Genomic DNA, 19,730 nt, shown 5'->3' on the forward strand with positions numbered 1-19,730 from the left:
GTGGTGCCTTGTCCATGAAAAAGGACAATGGATTGATCTGATCTATCTAGGGGTCCAAACAGACATCTGGGATCATTCACCGAAGAGCCAAGCAGACAACGTGTTTGCCTCATGAATGAAGGGGTCCAAGCCAGTCTGTCTGTAAAGCACTACAAGGGCTTTGGGTGAGCATTGCTCTACCAGACATAAGAGTATCTTGTTAAATAAGTCTAGGATCTAGAATTTATTTATATACAGCCATTTGTTTCCAGTATTTTCACTTGCCATTACCAGAGTCTCTCTCTCCTTTGTTATACTGGTTTTCACTATTAACATATCTCGGTGCTGGGTGTTAAGCGGAGGTGCTCCTGGCAAGCTGGGTATATTACTTCCTTGGAAGCACCCAATCTGTGAATACTGTGAGTGTCCAGTGGAACAAGGGCCGGATGCTCCAGGGGGACGTTTGGAGGGGTCAGGGGTTGGGGTGTGCCTATCGCTGCATGCATCTGAGGTACAAACTCCCGGTGTTATTCCTGCGGGGCCATATGTGGGCAACCACCAATGGGCAAGTCTCTTTTTTCTCTGGTGCTATCAAAATTCTCCTTCCTGGCCTAAATTCCTTTTTCACATGAATGATCGATTAAGTCTCTCAAGCATAAGCTTGCCTGTGCACCTGGTGGTGATTGATGGTGGGCGGGGGGGCCACACTACACTGACCTCAGATCTGTCCGTTGGTATTACCACTGTTTAAAGTCCCTGCTGCCAGCTTTGTCAGGGAAGCTACTGCTGTCACAATACAAGAGCAAGCCCTAACAGCCATGACACTTCATTTGTCTGGGCAGCAGAGTATGCCTGGGAAGCCGATCGCCCTGCTTTGGTGGAAGTGTGTAAAACAATCAAGCCCAGTTAAGCAAACTAGTTTTGACATATTAAATCATGCTTGAACTGTGAGGGCACAAAATAATGTAAAAACTCTTCTAAAAAGTCTTACAAAAATAAATAAATAATAAAGGCCAGCCTTGTGCAGGGCAGGAAAAGACCAAAAAAAAAAAAAAAGAGAAAGAGAGAGAGAGAGAGAGAAAGCTTTTATCTAAGGAGCGCATAGGAAACTGAATAAGCCAAAAGGGAGAGGAAAGGAGACTGTCTCTACAGTAACTACACACACATCCTCCTCTGCTGAGCTCTGAAGTTCTTCCCAGGTATTTCTCCTTGTGTGTGCCCCCTGCTAGCACCCCTCCAGCAGAGAAATGGCACCGATGCTCAGATCAAAATAAAATAGAATGGTCTGTGGGGGAAAAGCAAAATTTTAACAATTTTCATAGAATTCAAGAAGATATCTATTGTCCAAAGAGCTCCTTGTGCTGCATTAAAAACACATTCACCAGACTTTCATATACCTATGTACAACCATGAGACCTGGAATATACATCAGGGTACACTGGAAATTAATCTGATTTCACTTTTGTCATGGTAACTGATGAGTTTCTTGGTAACTTTTACACATGCTTGCTGCTCATCATGGTTGCGCAGCAATGCTCCCTCTCGCTGAGATAGTATTACTCTTGATTTCTTATTTATCCAGTGTAGACAGCATGCTCTGCGATGGGCAAACATATGCAGAGATACAGTGTAACAGTGTTCAAGGACCTCACAATTAATAATCACAGTCTCACCAATCCTTCAGTTGTGTTCATCACCTTGAATTCCCTCCCACCTCACTGGATGGATTTCTCATAGTAATTAATGTGATGGGTTGATTCTGATTTCCACTAATGTAACAAAGGCCTCTGCCCCATGCTCTAGGCTCCTTGGCATCCCTTTAACACTGATCATTGATTTGGCACAGCGCTCCTGTTATCAGGAAGTCCATAGTCATGCCTCTAATGCGATCTGGGCCATCGGCTATCTGCAAAGGCACTCACAGCTGGGAAGCTGCGACCCGCAGCGTACTTTCACCAAATGCCAAATTGTCACATCCCACCTCCGTCCTAGGGACCAGCTTTTCCACTCCCTCTGCAGTAATTAAAATGTTTCCCTTCCAGACAGCTTTGGAACATGATGATGTGATCTCCATTATTGCTTGTGACTGGATGACAGACCATTCCAACCCTATGTAATACATCAAATATGTCATTCGTGGAATTAGCATTATAGCAAAGGGGCCCTAGCCCCATTATAGCAAAGGGACCACACAGCAGGCATGCCCTTCACTCAGTGAACAGTAACCTTGATTCACAAGTACAATAAACTCATCATTGCCTTCCTATGGACACCCATTTCATGCAGTCTGTATCGGTCATTTACCACCTGTGGGCAGATATAACCGATTCTGATTTAGGATATATATATACACTGACCACCTGACTCTCTGTTACCCTCAGGCCTCTTTCTATTGCTCTGGCCGTGCAGATGCCTTTATACTGCCAGGGTGCTATAAACGGGCTTTAGTATAAATGAGACGCAGTCTTAGAATATGCGCATCTAGGGTAAGAATTTCAAAAATAGGAGCCTGATTTCAGGCATATAAATGGTTCGATTTTCAGAAGTGCCGAGCTCCCAGCAGCTCCCATTGACTTCAGTGGGAGCTACTGGGTGTTTGGCACACCTGGAAGACCAAGTTTAGACCCAAGGAGATGTCTACACAGCTGACGTGAAAGCGCTTTAACGGCTCCAGCGCTGGGAGAGAGCTGTCCCAGTGCGGTACAAAACCCACCCCCGCGGGGGGGATAGCTCCCAGCGTTGGCGCACTGTCTGCCCTGCCACTTTACAGCACTGAAATGTGCACTGCTCCGGAGGGGGGGTGTTGTTTCACACCCCCGGGCAAGGACAGTTTCAGCGCTGTAAGTGGCAGTGTAGACAAGCCCTATGGAAAGATTTAAGAACCCAGCAGCAGGCTCCTATTTTTCAAAGATCTTGTGTTTCAGTCACACTTTGCTTGACTGTACCCTTTAGCACATATTATGCAGTTTAAAAAAAATTAAAATAACAGTCAAACTTTCAAAAGCTAGAAAACTCTCTGATACGGTTAACTGCAGTCCAAGTTTCAGCACTGAAGGCATTTTACTTTCTTAGGCACTTATTATGAAAATGCCCCCTATTGCAGTCACATGTGGTATACAGAGTATATTTGCCTTGATTTATGTTAACTAGCAAGTTTTTTTTAACAGTCTGTATTAACTGTTTCTCAAGTTAAATTGAAATGTCACTAATCTAAAATGCCAACATGCTACTAAACTGCTCAAAGATCATTTTCAACCAAGGCCCACAGTTAGCACCTACTCAACATACATCTCATCTTTGCTTTGACTTTACCAGCCCTTTATGTTCTCCTGTATCACCCTGGTCTAGAAATCTGCCTGCTAACTGCTCTGATATATGACCTGTAATTCTATTGTGCCTGCTTCTCTATGTACACAATTATTTGGTCCAATGAAAGATATTTCTTCACCCACCTTGTCCCACTATTGTCTTCTTGTCTTGACTACTGTACTTTCTTCCTGCTAGATGTGGCCTCCTTACGTCCTAACCCCTCAAATTTCTTTTTTTCCTGAACAAATGACTATAGAGGCAGACCGGGGTGGGGGATGGGGATTGGAAAAGGGAAGTAGCTTGTGGATCTGGGCAGTTGTGTCAACTTCGTTTTTTAGCTCCATTTTAGGTATATGTTTTGTGTTTGCATAGCACCTAAAACCATGAAGTCCTGGCCCAGGACTGGCGCTCAGAGGTGTTACTGCAATACAAATAAAACAATAATAATAAATAAGGGGAATGCCATTTCTTGCGTTTAATTTTAACGTTTGAAATGATCAGCATGTTCTGAGGTATGATGTTTAGAATTTGTGGCGACTGTTTTCGTTAATTACAGGGAGCCAAAGAAATGTGGTCTGGGCCCAAGGTTATAAGGGAATTGTGTTTCAATTTTTCCAGTGCCAAAGTGAGTAAAAATGTTTCTCAATGAAACCTTAGCTCTGAATTGTCTATCACTGCCCCCATGTTTATGTAGGGATAACTTCTCTGATGATCAAAAAGGACAAAACTCTAGTGAAGTCGCTGGAATTATGCCTATTTACACCAGAAGACAATTTGCTCCATTGTGTGCTGAGAGTGTCTCTATTACATGTTTCAGAGTAGCAGCCGTGTTAGTCTGTATTCGCAAAAAGAAAAGGAGTATTTGTGGCACCTTAGAGACTAACCAATTTATTTGAGCATAAGCTTTCGTGAGCTACAGCTCACTTCATCGGATGCATACTGTGGAAAATACAGAAGATGTTTTTATACACACAGACCATGAAAAAAATGGGTGTTTATCACTACAAAAGGTTTTCTCTCCCCCCACAAAACCCACTCTCCTGTTGGTAATAGCTTATCTAAAGTGATCACTCTCCTTACAATGTGTATGATAATCAAGATAATAATTTGCGTATCTTCATAAATGATCTGGAGGATGGTGTGAATTGCACTCTCAGCAAATTTGCAGATGATACTAAACTGGGAGGAGTGGTAGATATGCTGGAGGGGAGGGATAGGATACAGAAGGACCTAGACAAATTGGAGGATTGGGCCAAAAGAAATCTGATGAGGTTCAATAAGGATAAGTGCAGGGTCCTGCACTTAGGACGGAAGAACCCAATGCACAGCTACAGACTAGGGACCGAATGGCTAGGCAGCAGTTCTGCGGAAAAGGACCTAGGGGTGACAGTGGACGAGAAGCTGGATATGAGTCAGCAGTGTGCCCTTGTTGCCAAGAAGGCCAATGGCATTTTGGGATGTATAAGTAGGGGCATAGCGAGCAGATCGAGGGACGTGATCGTTCCCCTCTATTCGACATTGGTGAGGCCTCATCTGGAGTACTGTGTCCAGTTTTGGGCCCCACACTACAAGAAGGATGTGGATAAATTGGAGAGAGTCCAGCGAAGGGCAACAAAAATGATTAGGGGTCTGGAACACATGAGTTATGAGGAGAGGCTGAGGGAGCTGGGATTGTTTAGCCTGCAGAAGAGAAGAATGAGGGGGGATTTGATAGCTGCTTTCAACTACCTGAAAGGGGGTTCCAAAGAGGATGGCTCTAGACTGTTCTCAATGGTAGCAGATGACAGAACGAGGAGTAATGGTCTCAAGCTGCAGTGGGGGAGGTTTAGATTGGATATTAGGAAAAACTTTTTCACTAAGAGGGTGGTGAAACACTGGAATGCGTTACCTAGGGAGGTGGTAGAATCTCCTTCCTTAGAGGTTTTTAAGGTCAGGCTTGACAAAGCCCTGGCTGGAATGATTTAACTGGGAATTGGTCCTGCTTCGAGCAGGGGGTTGGACTAGATGACCTTCTGGGGTCCCTTCCAACCCTTATATTCTATGATTCTATGATTCAAGGTGGGCCATTTCCAGCACAAATCCAGGGTTTAACAAGAACGTCTGAGGAACAGTGGGGGGGGGGGAAGGAATAAACAAGGGGAAATAGGTTATTTTTTATAATGAATCAACCATTCCCGGTCTCTATTCAAGCCTAAGTTAATTGTATCCAATTTGCAAATTGATTCCAATTCAGCAGTCTCTCGTTGGAGTCTGTTTTCTCTATTACTTGGTCATCCTATAAAAACAGTGGAATTTGTTAAAAGCAATATTTCTGCAATAAAACAAAATAAAATGCGAGCCGCAAAATTTCTCACTCAGGGCAAAATCCTGCCCCCAGTGAAGTCGATGGCAAAACTCTGATTGACTTCAACAGAGCCAGGATTCCAGCACCAATGTGGGCCCAATGCACGTTAAAATGGCCAAGATATAAAGCCCTGCAAAGAAGAAGTTTTATAATTGAAATGTCAACACGTCATTAACTTCTGCTAAGCGCTACTATAATAAGAAGCACAAAACTGAAAACCTGCTTTATGATCAACACAACATACAATAGTACCAATGATTTTAATACCTGATGTAAAGTTTGTGGAGTCAGATTGTTCTTGAATACTGTAACTGACAAAGCAGCTGAAAAGTCAAGGAAGATCACAGCCATATGAACTGGGAGGCACCATGACTGGCACGTATTGTCTTCCACATCGCCTCTCCCTATGCCACAGTACGCCCTAAAGAATTTTGCTTTGCTACAAGGAGGCCTTCGTTCAAGTCTTCTTGAAGATCTGTACTCAACTAAAAATAAGCAGTTTATCTGGGAACAAACAAACACATAACCTGGAATCTGCCCCAATTTGAGGATTGTAAATTGTCTTTTGGTTAATAAGTAAATATGACATTTGCAATTCAAACTTGCCAAGCAAATTTTGATCCTTCACTTCACCTACTGTAATCGTATTGTTCAAATCGAAATCCAATGGATAACAACAAGGTGGGGGCAGGGGGCTAATTGTCCTACCAGGAGGTGGTTGCATAGTAATCAGATTGCATGGAACAATAAGGTTAAGCGAGACAAAGTAATGGTTCCAAATCTCCTCTACTAGGGTGTGCTGTTACAGAATGAGAAAGAGATCTTCAAAGTCATTAGGAGTCATTACCCTACTAACTACATTTGTGGTATAGTGTGTGTACTCCAATCACGTTTCCTATAACTAAGCCCTATTCATGTGCAAAATAAAACAAAGAATGAAGCAATTTTTAATCAATCCTGCTGTGATACGAGTTTAATTTCAGAAAAACACTCCACGGCTTTTATTGAATATATCAACCCCAGAATGCACACAACTCTACAGAACAAACCGTTCCCACTTCAGCGATAACCGCCACTTTGCTGAAAAGCGACATTCATGTCATTTTCTTCATGTTTAAAAAAAAAGAAAAGACACAACACAGCCAAAAGCTCATCTACTTTGATGTTAGCTGGTAGTGTGCCTAATTAAAATTAACTAGGCTCTCCAGCTCATAATTATATGAACACCTAATATGCTGCACTCCCCGCCAATTTTGTTTTAATCACAAAAATGCACCAGAAGTATGAATGATAAGCACAGAACTCCCTGTAGTCTTGGCACTCTTTCCGAATTCAGTATTTTCCATGTACTGTGTATTTCCATCACTGTTTTTCCTTGCTATACAATCACCTCCCAGTAGAACAATTAAAACATGGGTTTTTTTTAATCCACTGGACTTTGCTTGCTATCCATTATACCTCGAGGGGGAAATCTTGCTTGCCTTTCTCACGTGAGTTGTCCCAAATGGGAATACTCCCACATTCGTCAGTGTTTTTAGCTTTGACAATGATCCACAGTTTAAACTTTAAAGCCAGACTGTAGCAGCTCCTATAAAGGGGTGCAAGAGAGGGGAGAGAGGAAATGCTTTCCCTTCCATACCCACTCCTGTACTGGAGGTGGCGGGAAGGTAAAATCCTAGCCCCGTTGAAGTCTCATAGACTTTAAGGTCAGAAGGGACCATCATGATCATCTAGTCTGACCTCCTGCACATCGCAGGCCACAGAACCTCACCCACCCACTCCTATAATAGACACCTAACCTCTGGCTGAGTGAAGTCCTCAAAACATGATTTGAAGACTTCGAGTTACAGAGACTCCACCATTTACACTAATTTAAACCAGTAGGTGACCCTGCCCCGTGCTGCAGAGAAAGGCAAAACTCCCCAGGATCTCTGCCAATCTGATCTGGGGCAAAATTCCCACAGATTTTATTGGGGCAAGGATTTTACCCAGAATATCCTGTTTCCACTCACTGAGCTCAACATGGGTGGCCTACCACCCAAAGAGAACCTAGCTGTAGAGGGTCATACTCATTAGCAATCCAACTTCAGCCCTAATGAGAAGCACGCACACTGCACACACTTGCCTCTGCATGCGTGCTGTCTGCCTCAGCCCTCCAAAGGCACCGCACGCACCCTCTGATACCACTGCTGCAGCCACGCCACTTTGCACCAATTCCCTTCCAACACAGCTGCAAAGGCCACTGTCTGTGGCTGCATCTGATGAAGTGGGTTATAGCCCATGAAAGCTTATGCCCAAATAAATCTGTTAGTCTATAAGGTTCCACAAGGACTCCTCGTTGTTTTTGCGGATACAGACTAACATGGCTACCCCTCTGAAACCAGTCTCTGACTGTATGTCTTTCCACTACTCAATAAGCAAGGCACAGAGAAGTCATTTCAAGCAGCTCCTCAATTGCAGCACTGTCTGTTGAAGATTAGTAACTTTGCTTTTCCTCTGAGTAAACCAGCAACAAAATCACATGGGAGTTGATTCAGCAGGTAAACTTTTGAACTATGGGAACTTGGATACCTTTGTCAATGACTTTTAATTAAATCCGAAGCAGAAATTTGTCAACATGGATTTTTTTGCTGAGGACTTTGTTTCTGACTAAGAATCCACTTCTTGCTTGGCAATAACTAGCATGAATTTCAACAGAAATAATGAACAGTAAGCAAAGAAAACATTTGGATAAAAAATATTACTTCAGAAAGTTGATTTAGAAACAATGAAATAATAATTGGGTTAGATCATATTTCAAGAAAATAAAGCTGTTTAAACATTCCTAGTTGTAAAAAAATTAAACGACAAAATATTTCCTCAGTTGGCAATTCCTTTCGAAAACACACACATTGTCCCCCAACTCATTTCCAAAGAAGTTCTTCCCTTGTAAAGACTGGCATTAAATAAGATTTGGCTTAAATTTTCTTCCATTATTTTGCAAGATCCTGTATAATTACAGTGCATTCCTGTTTCAAGTTGGCTAAAATTGGCTTCCAACTTTTACCACTGTCTCATGCCACTTAGAGCTGCAGTACACACTGGAAACTGGAAAAGAGGTCATTGTGTTCCTCTGAATTCATTATTATTTCTTGGTGTAGTTCAGTTTCTAATTCATTTCACTTCTTTAATTCTCAAATATTTGTGACTCTACTCTGAAAACTGATGGTAAAGAAATGGCATTGCAGGGCTTATGTTCACTGCATTCCAATCATTTCCATTCTGGTTACTCAGGGTTTACTGGTAAAAAAAATATGTCTTTTCTACCTAGCAGCCTCGCAAATTTACCCTGGGATCTGAAAGTCAAGCTGGGTTTTCTCCCCCTCATGTGTACCAGGAAAAAAAGGTTCTGTAGCCCAGATTAAAGCCTAGATTTTCAAAAGTATTTAGGTACTCAATCCCCAGTGGTAGATTACCTTTGAGGATTTGGGCCCATGTCCTCAATTACAGTTGTGTAACCCCATTGTTGCCAGTAGGATAACACAGGTTTAACTGGCAGGATGCATAACTGGAACTTGGTAGACAATTCTACTGACAGCATACAAGGAAGACAGGAAAGAAGCTTCCTCCATTTTAGCTGTGTTGGTTCTGCAGTGTTTAAAGCAGTAAAAAGTAGCAAAACCATATTGCTTGTTACTAAAAAGGGACAATAAAGCTGAATACACGCAGGGAACAGATCTGCTGAACCAGAAGGCGCCATTTTTACATAATCACTTTTCAAGGAATATCAACTCCTTATGTAACTCCCCAATAGGGAGCCCAGATGCATGCAGTAAATATATCCAAAATTGCAGTCACAGTAAAAAATACAGATATTCAGATGCAGGAAGCAGATAAGAAAAAAAAAAGATTAGAAAGTGTCATTTGGGCCAGATCCTAAGATGGTGTAAATCAGCAAAGCTTCATTGATTTCAGTGGAGCTACCATCAATTTACACCAGCTTAGGATCTGGGCGTTTGCCAACTGAAATGCAATCCCTGATGAGGCCTGCACAAGAGTGGCTAAATATCACCAACCAAAACTGAAACATGATACGATAGGCAAGTGAATATTGTCAGAGATGCTTTTAAGAACCCATTGAACCAGGGAAAATATAACCGAGCCAAAAATAATAGGATACTGTGCCCAATCAATACTGCGGAAAGCAATGTACCTACATGGGGAGTGCTACTTTTAATTTTTATTATTAGCATGTGCAGCAATTTATTCACGTGAATAATGAACCTTGTGCACAGGGCTTTTCACAAGCATTTTCCCACATGGTCACAATTTATCACAGGTTCTCTCATGACAGCTGATGATAAATTGGCCGAGTTGCAGAAAGAGGTATAAAATACAAGAAGTTTTGTTTATTAGATAAATACAATTTGACTGCCCATGTTATTTGAAATAACAACTGAATTATATAATGAGATTAAGCCATGTCATATCTGTCGCCTGAATGTCCCAAGTGATACAAATTGCTCGGCTGCTGCTGTCGGTGCCTCCTTCATAAAGCATCCTGATGACAAGATGATGAATTGAAGATATCATTGCCAATTAATGATTTTTAGACAGAAGGGATTTCAATTGTTCCCTTATGTTTGTGAGGGTGAGTGACATTTGCATCATCTCTAATAAAAGAATGTAGTCTGCTATTGTCCAGACAAGATGTTATGACTCAGTGAACATTATCTTTGGAAGGGAAATGCCAATAAACAAATTCAAGTTCTTTTGTGGTAGAAACACAGCAGGGTATTGTTCCAGGGCCAAGTATAGCTGCAAAATAATCCGCATTACGTGGCTCAAGCCAAAATTAAAGCTCAGGGGGGAAATTTTCTTAAGTACCTAGGGCCCAGCTCCTCAGAGATATTTAGACACCCAACTCCCCTTGGTTTCAACAGGAGTTGGGCACCTAAATACCTTTGAGGATCTGGGCCCAAGGATCCTAAATGCCTCTGACTTGCAAGGGAATTAAGGATTTAGCACTACACCCAAGAGCTGCACTGCTTAATTATACCAGTACAGTGAAAGCAGTACCTCCTTAGTGTGACTCTGTTACACTGGCATAAAAGTGTTCATCCTGGCATAGCTATTCTCCTACAGGAAGGGGCACTATAATACTAACACTAGAGGTTACTCTGGTCTACAGCTTCTCTGTGGCCGTGGCCAGCTTTTCAAGGGCCGCGACAAGTTTGTGGTTTATTTAAAGTTGGTAGCTGTTAGTCTGGATAATCTTCATGGCAGCTGCTGACGACAGCAGCCCAGAAAGATCCACCAAAGCCAAAGCAGAATAGAGCAGCGGCTCTGGTAGCCAACGGAGCAGTGAGTGCGGGAGGGGAGGGAAATCTGTGGTTTGGTAACCAGAGGAAGTGCCCAACTGCTCTGGGTTACCATCACGTGGCACCCAATCAATGTTTATGTAAGTGGGGGAATGGTCCCACTATTGTGGGGAACTTTCCTGGCTTCTGCACGACCCCGGTGAAGTGGGCTAGTAAAAGGATCTGAGTCCTCACTCCCAATTCCTTTACCCAGAGGCCTCCCTGCCCTCGAGGACTCCCCTTCCACTCTCCTGTCTGGCAGTGTCCTCGTAACCCCAACGAGGCTGGGCCCAGGATTCCTGGGCGGCTCGACCCCCAACCCTGCTGTGGTCACTAGGAAGAGGCTAAGGTGTCCCCACTCCAGGGTGCTCTCTCTGCACTGGGCACTTCCCTGACCCACTGATCGTTACATATAATTTAAAGCAAATGCAAGTTATTTAATCAACAATTAATTTAAAAAAGAATAAGGAAAAATGGGAAAGGTTAAAGGAAACACATCACCCCGCTCTGTGGCAGGGAACATCACAAACAGCGTCTCTGGAATGTCAGGGCAGTTCACAGTCTGCTCCTTGTAAGTCCCAGGCCTCCTTCTCCGACCCTGGCTGTGCTGCAGGGATGCTGCGGGTTGGACATTTGCTCTGGTGGTGGCCACACACCTCCGGGCTTTGGGCGGTGGGACCCTTCTTCCCAGCATCAGCCCCCTGTCGGGTTAAGATCCCCTTCCCAGTCTGGCCTGCAAGGACCCTTGCAAGACACCCTGCAAGGCTGGGAGTGTCTTTCTGCGCTGGGCCCTTTGCCCAGGGCCCCCCCTTAGCTGGCCCCAGTTGCTCACCACACCCGGCTCCAGACTGCTCCAGCTCCGGCTCCACTCCGCCTCAGCACTGATGCTGCTGCTCTGCCTCCAGCCCCCTGGGCTGCTTCTCTGGCCCCTCTGGCTCTGTGGCCGCAGCCCTGCGCCCAGCACAGGATCTGCTCTCCCTGGGCTGTGTCTCTGGCCCCTCTGGATCTGGCACGACCCTGCTCCATAGCTCAGCTCAGGCCCCTGCTTTCTCCTTAGCTCAGCCCCACTATCTGACCCAGGCAATTCCAGCTCACACGGAGGACGAGCCCCCGCCAGCCTCCTGACTCCCTGATTAGCTGCCCGCCCCGTCAATCAGGCTGTCCTGGAGCATTGGCCTCTCCCCATTGCCCCGGGGACTGCTGCTCTCAGGGTCTGGATTTCCCATTGACCCTTCCCCTTTTGGTACTGGGAGCTAGCCAACCAAAACACCCCCACTGAATGTTAGTAAGGACAGTCCCCTTACATTTGCTATTTTGGGGCAATTTATGTTTAGCAGGCAGGCAGGTTCTTGCCAGTATGTCTGGCTACATTCCCTTGCCTGCAGCAATCAAGATTTCCTCTGTTTTGGCTGGTGCTGCTTGGTTCCTCTTGGGCCAAATGCTAAGCCAGACGCACCTCCCCCAGAGGTGGGGAATTCATTATCAGGGCAAGGGAGGAACAAGGGAGGCTAGGTCCGTCAGTATCTGCAGTGTGTTCAGAGAGAGGAACATCCTTGTAAAAGCAGGGTTTTTTATAACAAAAGACCTCTCCCCATAAAGTCAACTTCCCTACTCCCTCCCTCCTAGGAGACTTGTAAAAGGGACAACGGCTATCTCTGGTTTTCTCCCGAAGACTTGTGTGGAGTTTTGTGTGATCAACAACTGCATGATCAGGACCCTGGTTTGAGACATACCCAACGAGAACCCACCATGGGCACATGTCCTGCTCTCCTTACTCATCACAAACTCACACTTATTTCAGGCAGGAGGAAAGTGAACTCAACATGGTCTGTGCACTCAAAGGGAGACTACCCTACACACCAACAAACCATTAACAACATACAGCCAGCGGCCCACAAGCCAGCATGAGAAAATGTCTTCAAGTTACAAGGGAATATGCGCATTCAAATTACAATTTACAAATAAAAATGCAAAGAAGCCACTAGTAAACACAAATTGCCTTGAAATGGCCTTTTGTCTGTGTTATCGGCAAATAGTTTTCTAATAAACCACCTATTATACACATAAAATTGAAGTGTAATTTTAAAAAACAAGCGTGTTATAATACAACAATGTTCCAGCAAATTCAGAAGTGTTTTATACTGGATTTATTTAGAAGTCCTCTTTTAGGATACTTACTTGGCATTAAATATATGTCTTAGCTAAGGCCCTGACCCTGCGATGTATTTATGCTTGCAGTGAGCTCAATGGGCTGCTCACAAGTGCAAAGTTCTGCACATGTGGAAGTTTTTTCCAGATCAGAGTCTAAGATAATATTTTAACTTTGAACAGCTGAGCACTGCGGTAGCAAAGCAACTGCAAGACAAAGCAGACAATTCCCATGATATGAAACTTCCCTTTTCTTGCTTTTTACAGAGAACTAAAAGGAGAGAGATACATTTGTATTAATTTACATATAATAAATTATGTCTTGATTTTGAAAACAAACTGTAAGGCTTCCAAGCAATAGTCCACAAGGGAGAAAACAAACCCTTAAACATTTTATCATCCGAAAACGCCCAAGTTCAAAAAATATATATAACCATTATAATGGGCCAGATTCTGATCCCTCATTCACACTGAATAGGATGTTACGCCACAAGAAGTAGCACTGGGCCAGATCAGCAGTGTATTAACGCCTAGGCTGACAAGGCCTAGGCCTAGGGCAGCAAATTTGCAGAGGCAGCAAATTTATAATAGCAAGGCTGCTTCCCCCGGTGCCGGTTCGCGCCATCCGCCCTTGGGCCCGCCCCAACTCCACCCCTTCCCCGCCCCCTCCCTGCCCCTATTGGTCCCCTTCCCCAAATCCCTGCCCCGGCCCTGCCTCCTCTCCTGAGCACGCCGCGTTCCCCCACTTCCCCAGACCGTTTCACGCACAAGCACCGGCAGGGAGCGGGGAGAAGCAGGGCCCGGCGGCGCGCTCAGGGGAGGAGGCGGAAGCAGAGCAGAGGTGAGCTGGCGCAGGGCGGCAATTATTTCTGGGTCTAGGGGTGGCAAAATCATTAATCCGCCACTGGGCCAGATTCTGAACACTCTCAGCACTCTGGCAGTGGAAAGAGTCCTTTAACGAGGAGTTGATTACAGCCTCTTTCCAGAGCTCTGGTAAATGAGAACCAGGTCCATTGACTTCAGTGAGACTATCTATGACACTTGGTACTCTGCAGCATGAACGAGCGTACTCGACTATGACCCAAGATGTGTGCAATGCAAAACCAGAGCATCAATTTGCCTTGCAAATTCTTACCGTGACAGGTGCTGTTCTTCTCCTCGTACCCTGCCTTACACATGCATTTTCCAATGGGCACCAGCCATTCCCCTTCGGCACTGCAATGCATCTTTGGAGGCTCATCAGTCACAGAGTGGTTCACACACGAGCCTGACACTTCCAGCAGCTGGGAGGAATCTGCCCCAGTGATGGTGTCAGGAAAGAGGGCCAGGTTACGGATAATGGAAGGGCACTTTTTGTAATACACCCTCACGGAAACCAGGGCGATGCAGGCACCTACATCCTGGAAAGCCAAGTAAAATCCCTTTTTGGTCAGAGGCCCAACATCTCTGACCTCAGTGTTCAGCTTCATGACCCGGTCTCCAAGGTCTAGCTCAGTGAAGCTCTCATCGGCGGCAATGGTGTCAATCTTGATGTACTGGTTTTCTTTGACGTTCCTTCCATCTTCATCATCTGATTCAAAGTAATACACATTGAAAGTCTCTTTGCAAGTCCCGAGTCCTCCTGGAAGACTGTTACAGTCCCTCAGAGTGAACTTGAGTTCGATGAAGATCCGGGAGGCTCCTTCATTGGAGATCCAACTAGTCAGAAGCCAGTTGTTCTGATTCTGTTCCATTACTTTGCACACTTGATATGTGTGTATTGGTGCATAATTTTCATCCACCTCACCAATTTCTTCCCACTGTGCAAAAAGAGAGAGGATTACTTAAAAAAACGAACAAAAAAAGCAAGCAAGCCACAAATCCCTAAAAATCTTAACTTTCTTGCAAGAGAGCTGCACTACTGGAAGAAATGAGAATGTTAAAATGACAGAGATTTCCATACCCTAGGCCAGACCCAATGCCCCACAAAGAAAGAGCAAAGATTCCTACTGAACATAAAGGCCACTGAGTAAGCCCTTTTGTTTGGAAACAAGTGAGAACAGGTCCAAAATTCTTTTTTATTGTTGCTTTTGTTAATTATTGGTTTGTTAAGCAATCGCATTAAAAGAGATGCAGTATTTAAGGCAAGACTGTGGCTTACTCTATGCAGCTAGGCAGTGGAGTGAAGTTGTATAAGGGTCCCCCATTTTTTCACTGCATGACTCCACAGCATCACTGAACAGCACACAGGAGGAAAAGCAGATTCCTCAGTGCCTCTCTTCCCCTCCATACAGGTGGGCAGGGAATGGGCAGAGAGGGGCATGGAATATGTGGAGCTTTGGCAAGTCAGAGCAAAGAGAGAAGTACTCTGCTATCAATATAAATCCATAGCAGATTACTTCCCCTAGAGCAAAACTGGATGAATTGTGACCCCTGGACTACTCCAGGGATTGTGCACTACACATTGCATCTTATGCATAGTGCATATTGCATCTTATGCAGGGTACCAGGTATAGTCACAATCAAGCCATTAATGAGGATTGTCTAGCAACATTTCTGATTTCAAATTATTTTTAAATGTACCACTTTGAAGGAATGTTAGTCAACTGCACAGCTGCAAGAAGCACAGAGATATCACCTAGAATAACACCCTACAACGCTGAAGACTGCTTTCCGCTAGCATCCAAGTTCTCTCTGCTTTTCACAACTGATGTGTCACTTTTAAAGACCCAATCACCCCCCTAAGTGGTACGGTGTTGCAGACGGGAGCCTTGGTAGAACTAACAGGTTTTCAGTGTTGCTCATTTCTCCTACTTTTGAACTGTTGACCTGTAAGGATCTAATTCCTAAGATCTCTTTCATCTACTCTTGGGGTTGTTCAGTTTTGATGTTTGCTTCTGATTATATTGGCCAATGCATCATTGTGAGAACTCTAAGTACACAGAGTATAATGTGAACATGAGGCAGACCCTGGTAACAAAGTAATAGCCACATCGTGGGCGGAATACACTCTAAGGCTAAAGGCCTGTTTCTAACAAATATTGTCTGAAGCCTTCAGCATCAGGGTATTAGCTCAGGGCAGAGGTGACAGAAACCACCCTCAAGTTAGAATCACCAGGCTAATTGTTTTCATGAAATTTTTGACACACATTTTAAATGAAAGAGAAGGAAATAAATGACAGGAAAACACAACAGGCTGCTGGGCTGCTGAAAGGAGAAGCCGTAAAGCCACAGTAAGCAGAGCCTTTTGTCCCCTCCTCCCACCACTCCCTCACTGGTTGTGCCTACGTGACAGTCCGGTGGGCGAGTGCAGCAGGTGTGGATATACCCGAGCCGGCTTTCATCCAGCTAGAGGAAAGTTGGGTTGGGTAATAACAGCAGCGAAGCCGCAGCTGCGTGAGAGGCTGCACTGGCCACCTGGGGCCCTGGGTACTTACCTGAGTGGCCTCTGCCCATGTGCAGTCACACCTCCCAACTGCAGTTGTAGACATACCCACTCCCGCTGCATTTTCTCTTCTTGTTCAGTTCTCTCTAGCCTTCCCCTCACCTCCTGGCCCCACTCCCCTCCCTACAGGTTGACAGTCTCCCTTAGAATCAGGGCAATTTATTTCTGGTTACACTGTGTGTCAAAACCGATCTGGGAGGAAAGGCTGGAACGCTGGCAACATGAATGAAGGGCTTGCTTCACCCTCCTTGGCACATGGAGCTGCAAACTGGGGCCTCCTGTCCTGGTGAGGGTGTGGCTGTCACGACACAATCAGATCTACACTTACAGGGCCAGAGTCAGCCCCTTTTCTCTCAGTGAGTGGCACCTCACTCTGTAAGCAGTCCCCCTAAATTAGGCCCCTATCTGACAAAGGCTTACACGTGCATGACATATAATTAAAATGAGATTTTTCACCACCTTTTCTCGGCACTAGTAAATCAGATGTGACTTGGCACTGCAGCCGATAAAAGTGCGAGTTTCGAGTTGATGATGTCCCTTTCATTGAATCTGGTTTTGAGTTTATACAGAGTTAGAAAAGACCGTGAACGACAATGAACAGTTACTATGTGGGAATTGTCTGATCAAGGGTGCATGCCCATGCGAGAATGTATGAGAATGCACGGTGCTGGTGAGTCAGCTCCTGCACCAATGAAATCAATGGAAGTTTTACTGTTCCCTTGACCGGGAGTAAGAGCTGTAAAGGGCTGACCTCACATTTTGTGAAGACAATGCTCATTGAAGTTAGGGAGGCAGTGTGGCCTAGCGGCTATCACCCTAGACTGGGACTTAGAAAACCCAAGTTCTATTCGCAGCTCTGCCAGTGACCTTGGATAAGCCTCTTTGTGCCTCAAGATGCCCATTTCACAGAGGTGCACTAGTTCTGACCTCCTTTGTGAACTTTGAAAACTACTGATGAAAAGCGGTATAGAAGAGCAAGGCATTTTACTTCAGTGGATGCATGGTAGAGGCCCAAATATGATATTTAGAGAGCAGCTGACCCTCCATATAATTTGCTCCATTTCCAAGTAATTACACTTTGCTACAGTTGACCATTACGCCATCTGACAATTTCTAACAATTGCTCTACTTAAAGGAGTGTGGAAAATTTGCAGAATGATGTTGCTTATTGTCTATCTGCACAAGACGGCTGTTCAGAACACCCAAGTCTCAGGCTCTCCACCACTGTGAAATTAAGCTGATTTTCATAAAAGCAAATCTAGGATTTGTGGTTGTGGGAATATACAGAAAAAGAAGGCTCGTTTGTTTAGATATAAAAATTAAATCCAGCAATATTTCCTGTTTCCTCCAAGTGCTAAAAAAAAACATAAGAGAGCAGATACACGCAGAAATAGATTAACTGAGCCAGATTCGGATCTCAGTTGCAGCAAGTAAATGGAGCATAACTCCACTGACTGCGGTCAGGATATGCCAATTTACAGCACTGTAGCTGAGATGAGAATCTGTGGCATCAGTCCCACCTGCCATCAAAAATAGAGCTGTCATCAGAGATGGAAAGGAAAAGGAGGTGCTAATGAGTTAAGGCTGCTTATCTCTGTACATTCACAAGGGAAACGCATCCAGATCTTATCAAGGCCTCCCACCTTTCACACTAGGCTCTGTCCTGCCATTTAATCTGATCTTCTTTCTTCCTATCTTCAGGTAGGAGAGGACCCTTTATTTCTCCTCTGATTAGGTGAACCACTTTGTTGTTGTTGTTGTTACTCTGGAGACTGTAATCATTCTGTTACCGTTCTGGTTCTTACATCCATCCCTGAAAAAGCGTCAGGGGCTAATCACCATCTTTTCAGCCTGGTCTTGACTTTCTTGATTAATATTTTAGACATTATACAAAGCACTTCAAACAGCACAGGAATAAAAACAAACTAGAAGGCCTAGCTGATGAAATATGTGCCATAATGGTTCATGAAAAAGAAAACCTGGCACATTAATATGACAACATCTAGCTGAATGTATTTGCATGAAAAAATTAAGTACAGCAGAACCGAAAAATTGCATTACACATTTGAATTCCTCTCTGCAGTACACACTTTTGAGATATAAATCAATGCTATGTGCAGGAGTAAAACAAAAACGCAACATTAATTTGGTGCTAAATGTTTCTTCTAAGTCTTTAATAGCCTTAAGAAGAACAACACAAACACATTGCAATGGCCTCATGGTAAATCATTTATAGAAGACCTGTTTCTGAATGAGAGATTTTCAGTAGGCTTCAGCTCGTGAGTTAACAGAAGCTAGAGATGCCCTTTCCTCCATCAATACGAGGGCATTCAGTTCACACAGACTGCCAAGGGAAAGGCCAAAAGATACCATGGATCCAAGTCAAAATACAAGCCAAAGAGCTCATGACAGTTCAGCCTCATGTTCAAATGCTAATTTTAAAGTACGTACACAAACAGGCAATGCCTCTTTCGATCTGTGCCATTTCAGGAGTCACCGCTTGATGATGCACAGCTATGGGTTGCTACTTTCTAAAAAAAAAATTACAGAGTGAGAAAAGGGTTCCAAATTTCAGTTGTAAGAAGAAAAGTATCATGAGAAACTTAGACACTGGTCCCTTAGGTCCTTCATTTAAAGTCGCCAAGGGGCACATGGCAAGACTCCATATTGCTTGACGGTGAGAAGTAAGAAGCTAAAAGAAGTACCTGAAAACATGTTACCGCTCTCGGGGGAAGGTTGCCATACAAGATCAAGGACAGTAAGATGGGACAGGGGATCTCAAACTTTTTCAGAGTGTGAACCACATCCCAGTAGACACCTCCCCTCCCATGGGCTGCCTCATGGACTACCTGAGTTCCCATGTGGTGATTATGCCACATTCATGTGGCCGCCCAGTGACTTGCTTACATGGAAACGTAACATTAGGAAAGTACTGATGTATTTTAAACTGAGTCTTATGAGATCAGGGTTTAGTCCATTTGGAAAAATAATTCATCACATTGTCTCTATTCCCACTTCGTTTTCTCTCCCTCTCCCGTCTATTTTATCCATCTCTCGCTCACCCTACTCCTTTGCACACATTACTTTGTCACTTGGTCCTTTTCCCCTCCCCCACATCCTTCCCTGATGCATGGTCCCCTCCCCGCCAGGGCATTCCATTTCCATGGATGGGTCTGCTTCCACTCAC

General features: G+C 44.3%; 1 protein-coding gene across 15 annotated transcripts in view; it reads right to left on the minus strand.

The window, feature by feature from the left end:
- EPHA5 (EPH receptor A5) overlaps window positions 1–19,730 on the minus strand; it is a 372,563-nt gene that overhangs the window by 293,067 nt on the left and 59,766 nt on the right. For all 15 annotated transcript variants that reach the window (XM_048846883.2, XM_075127423.1, XM_048846887.2 and 12 more), the window contains exon 3: window positions 14,255–14,918. In XM_048846883.2, the coding sequence (XP_048702840.1) occupies window positions 14,255–14,918 (664 nt within the window). The remainder of the gene's footprint in view (window positions 1–14,254; window positions 14,919–19,730) is intronic.

The sequence above is a fragment of the Caretta caretta genome, chromosome 4 (assembly GCF_965140235.1).
Source record: "Caretta caretta isolate rCarCar2 chromosome 4, rCarCar1.hap1, whole genome shotgun sequence".
Lineage (NCBI taxonomy): Eukaryota > Metazoa > Chordata > Testudines > Cheloniidae > Caretta > Caretta caretta.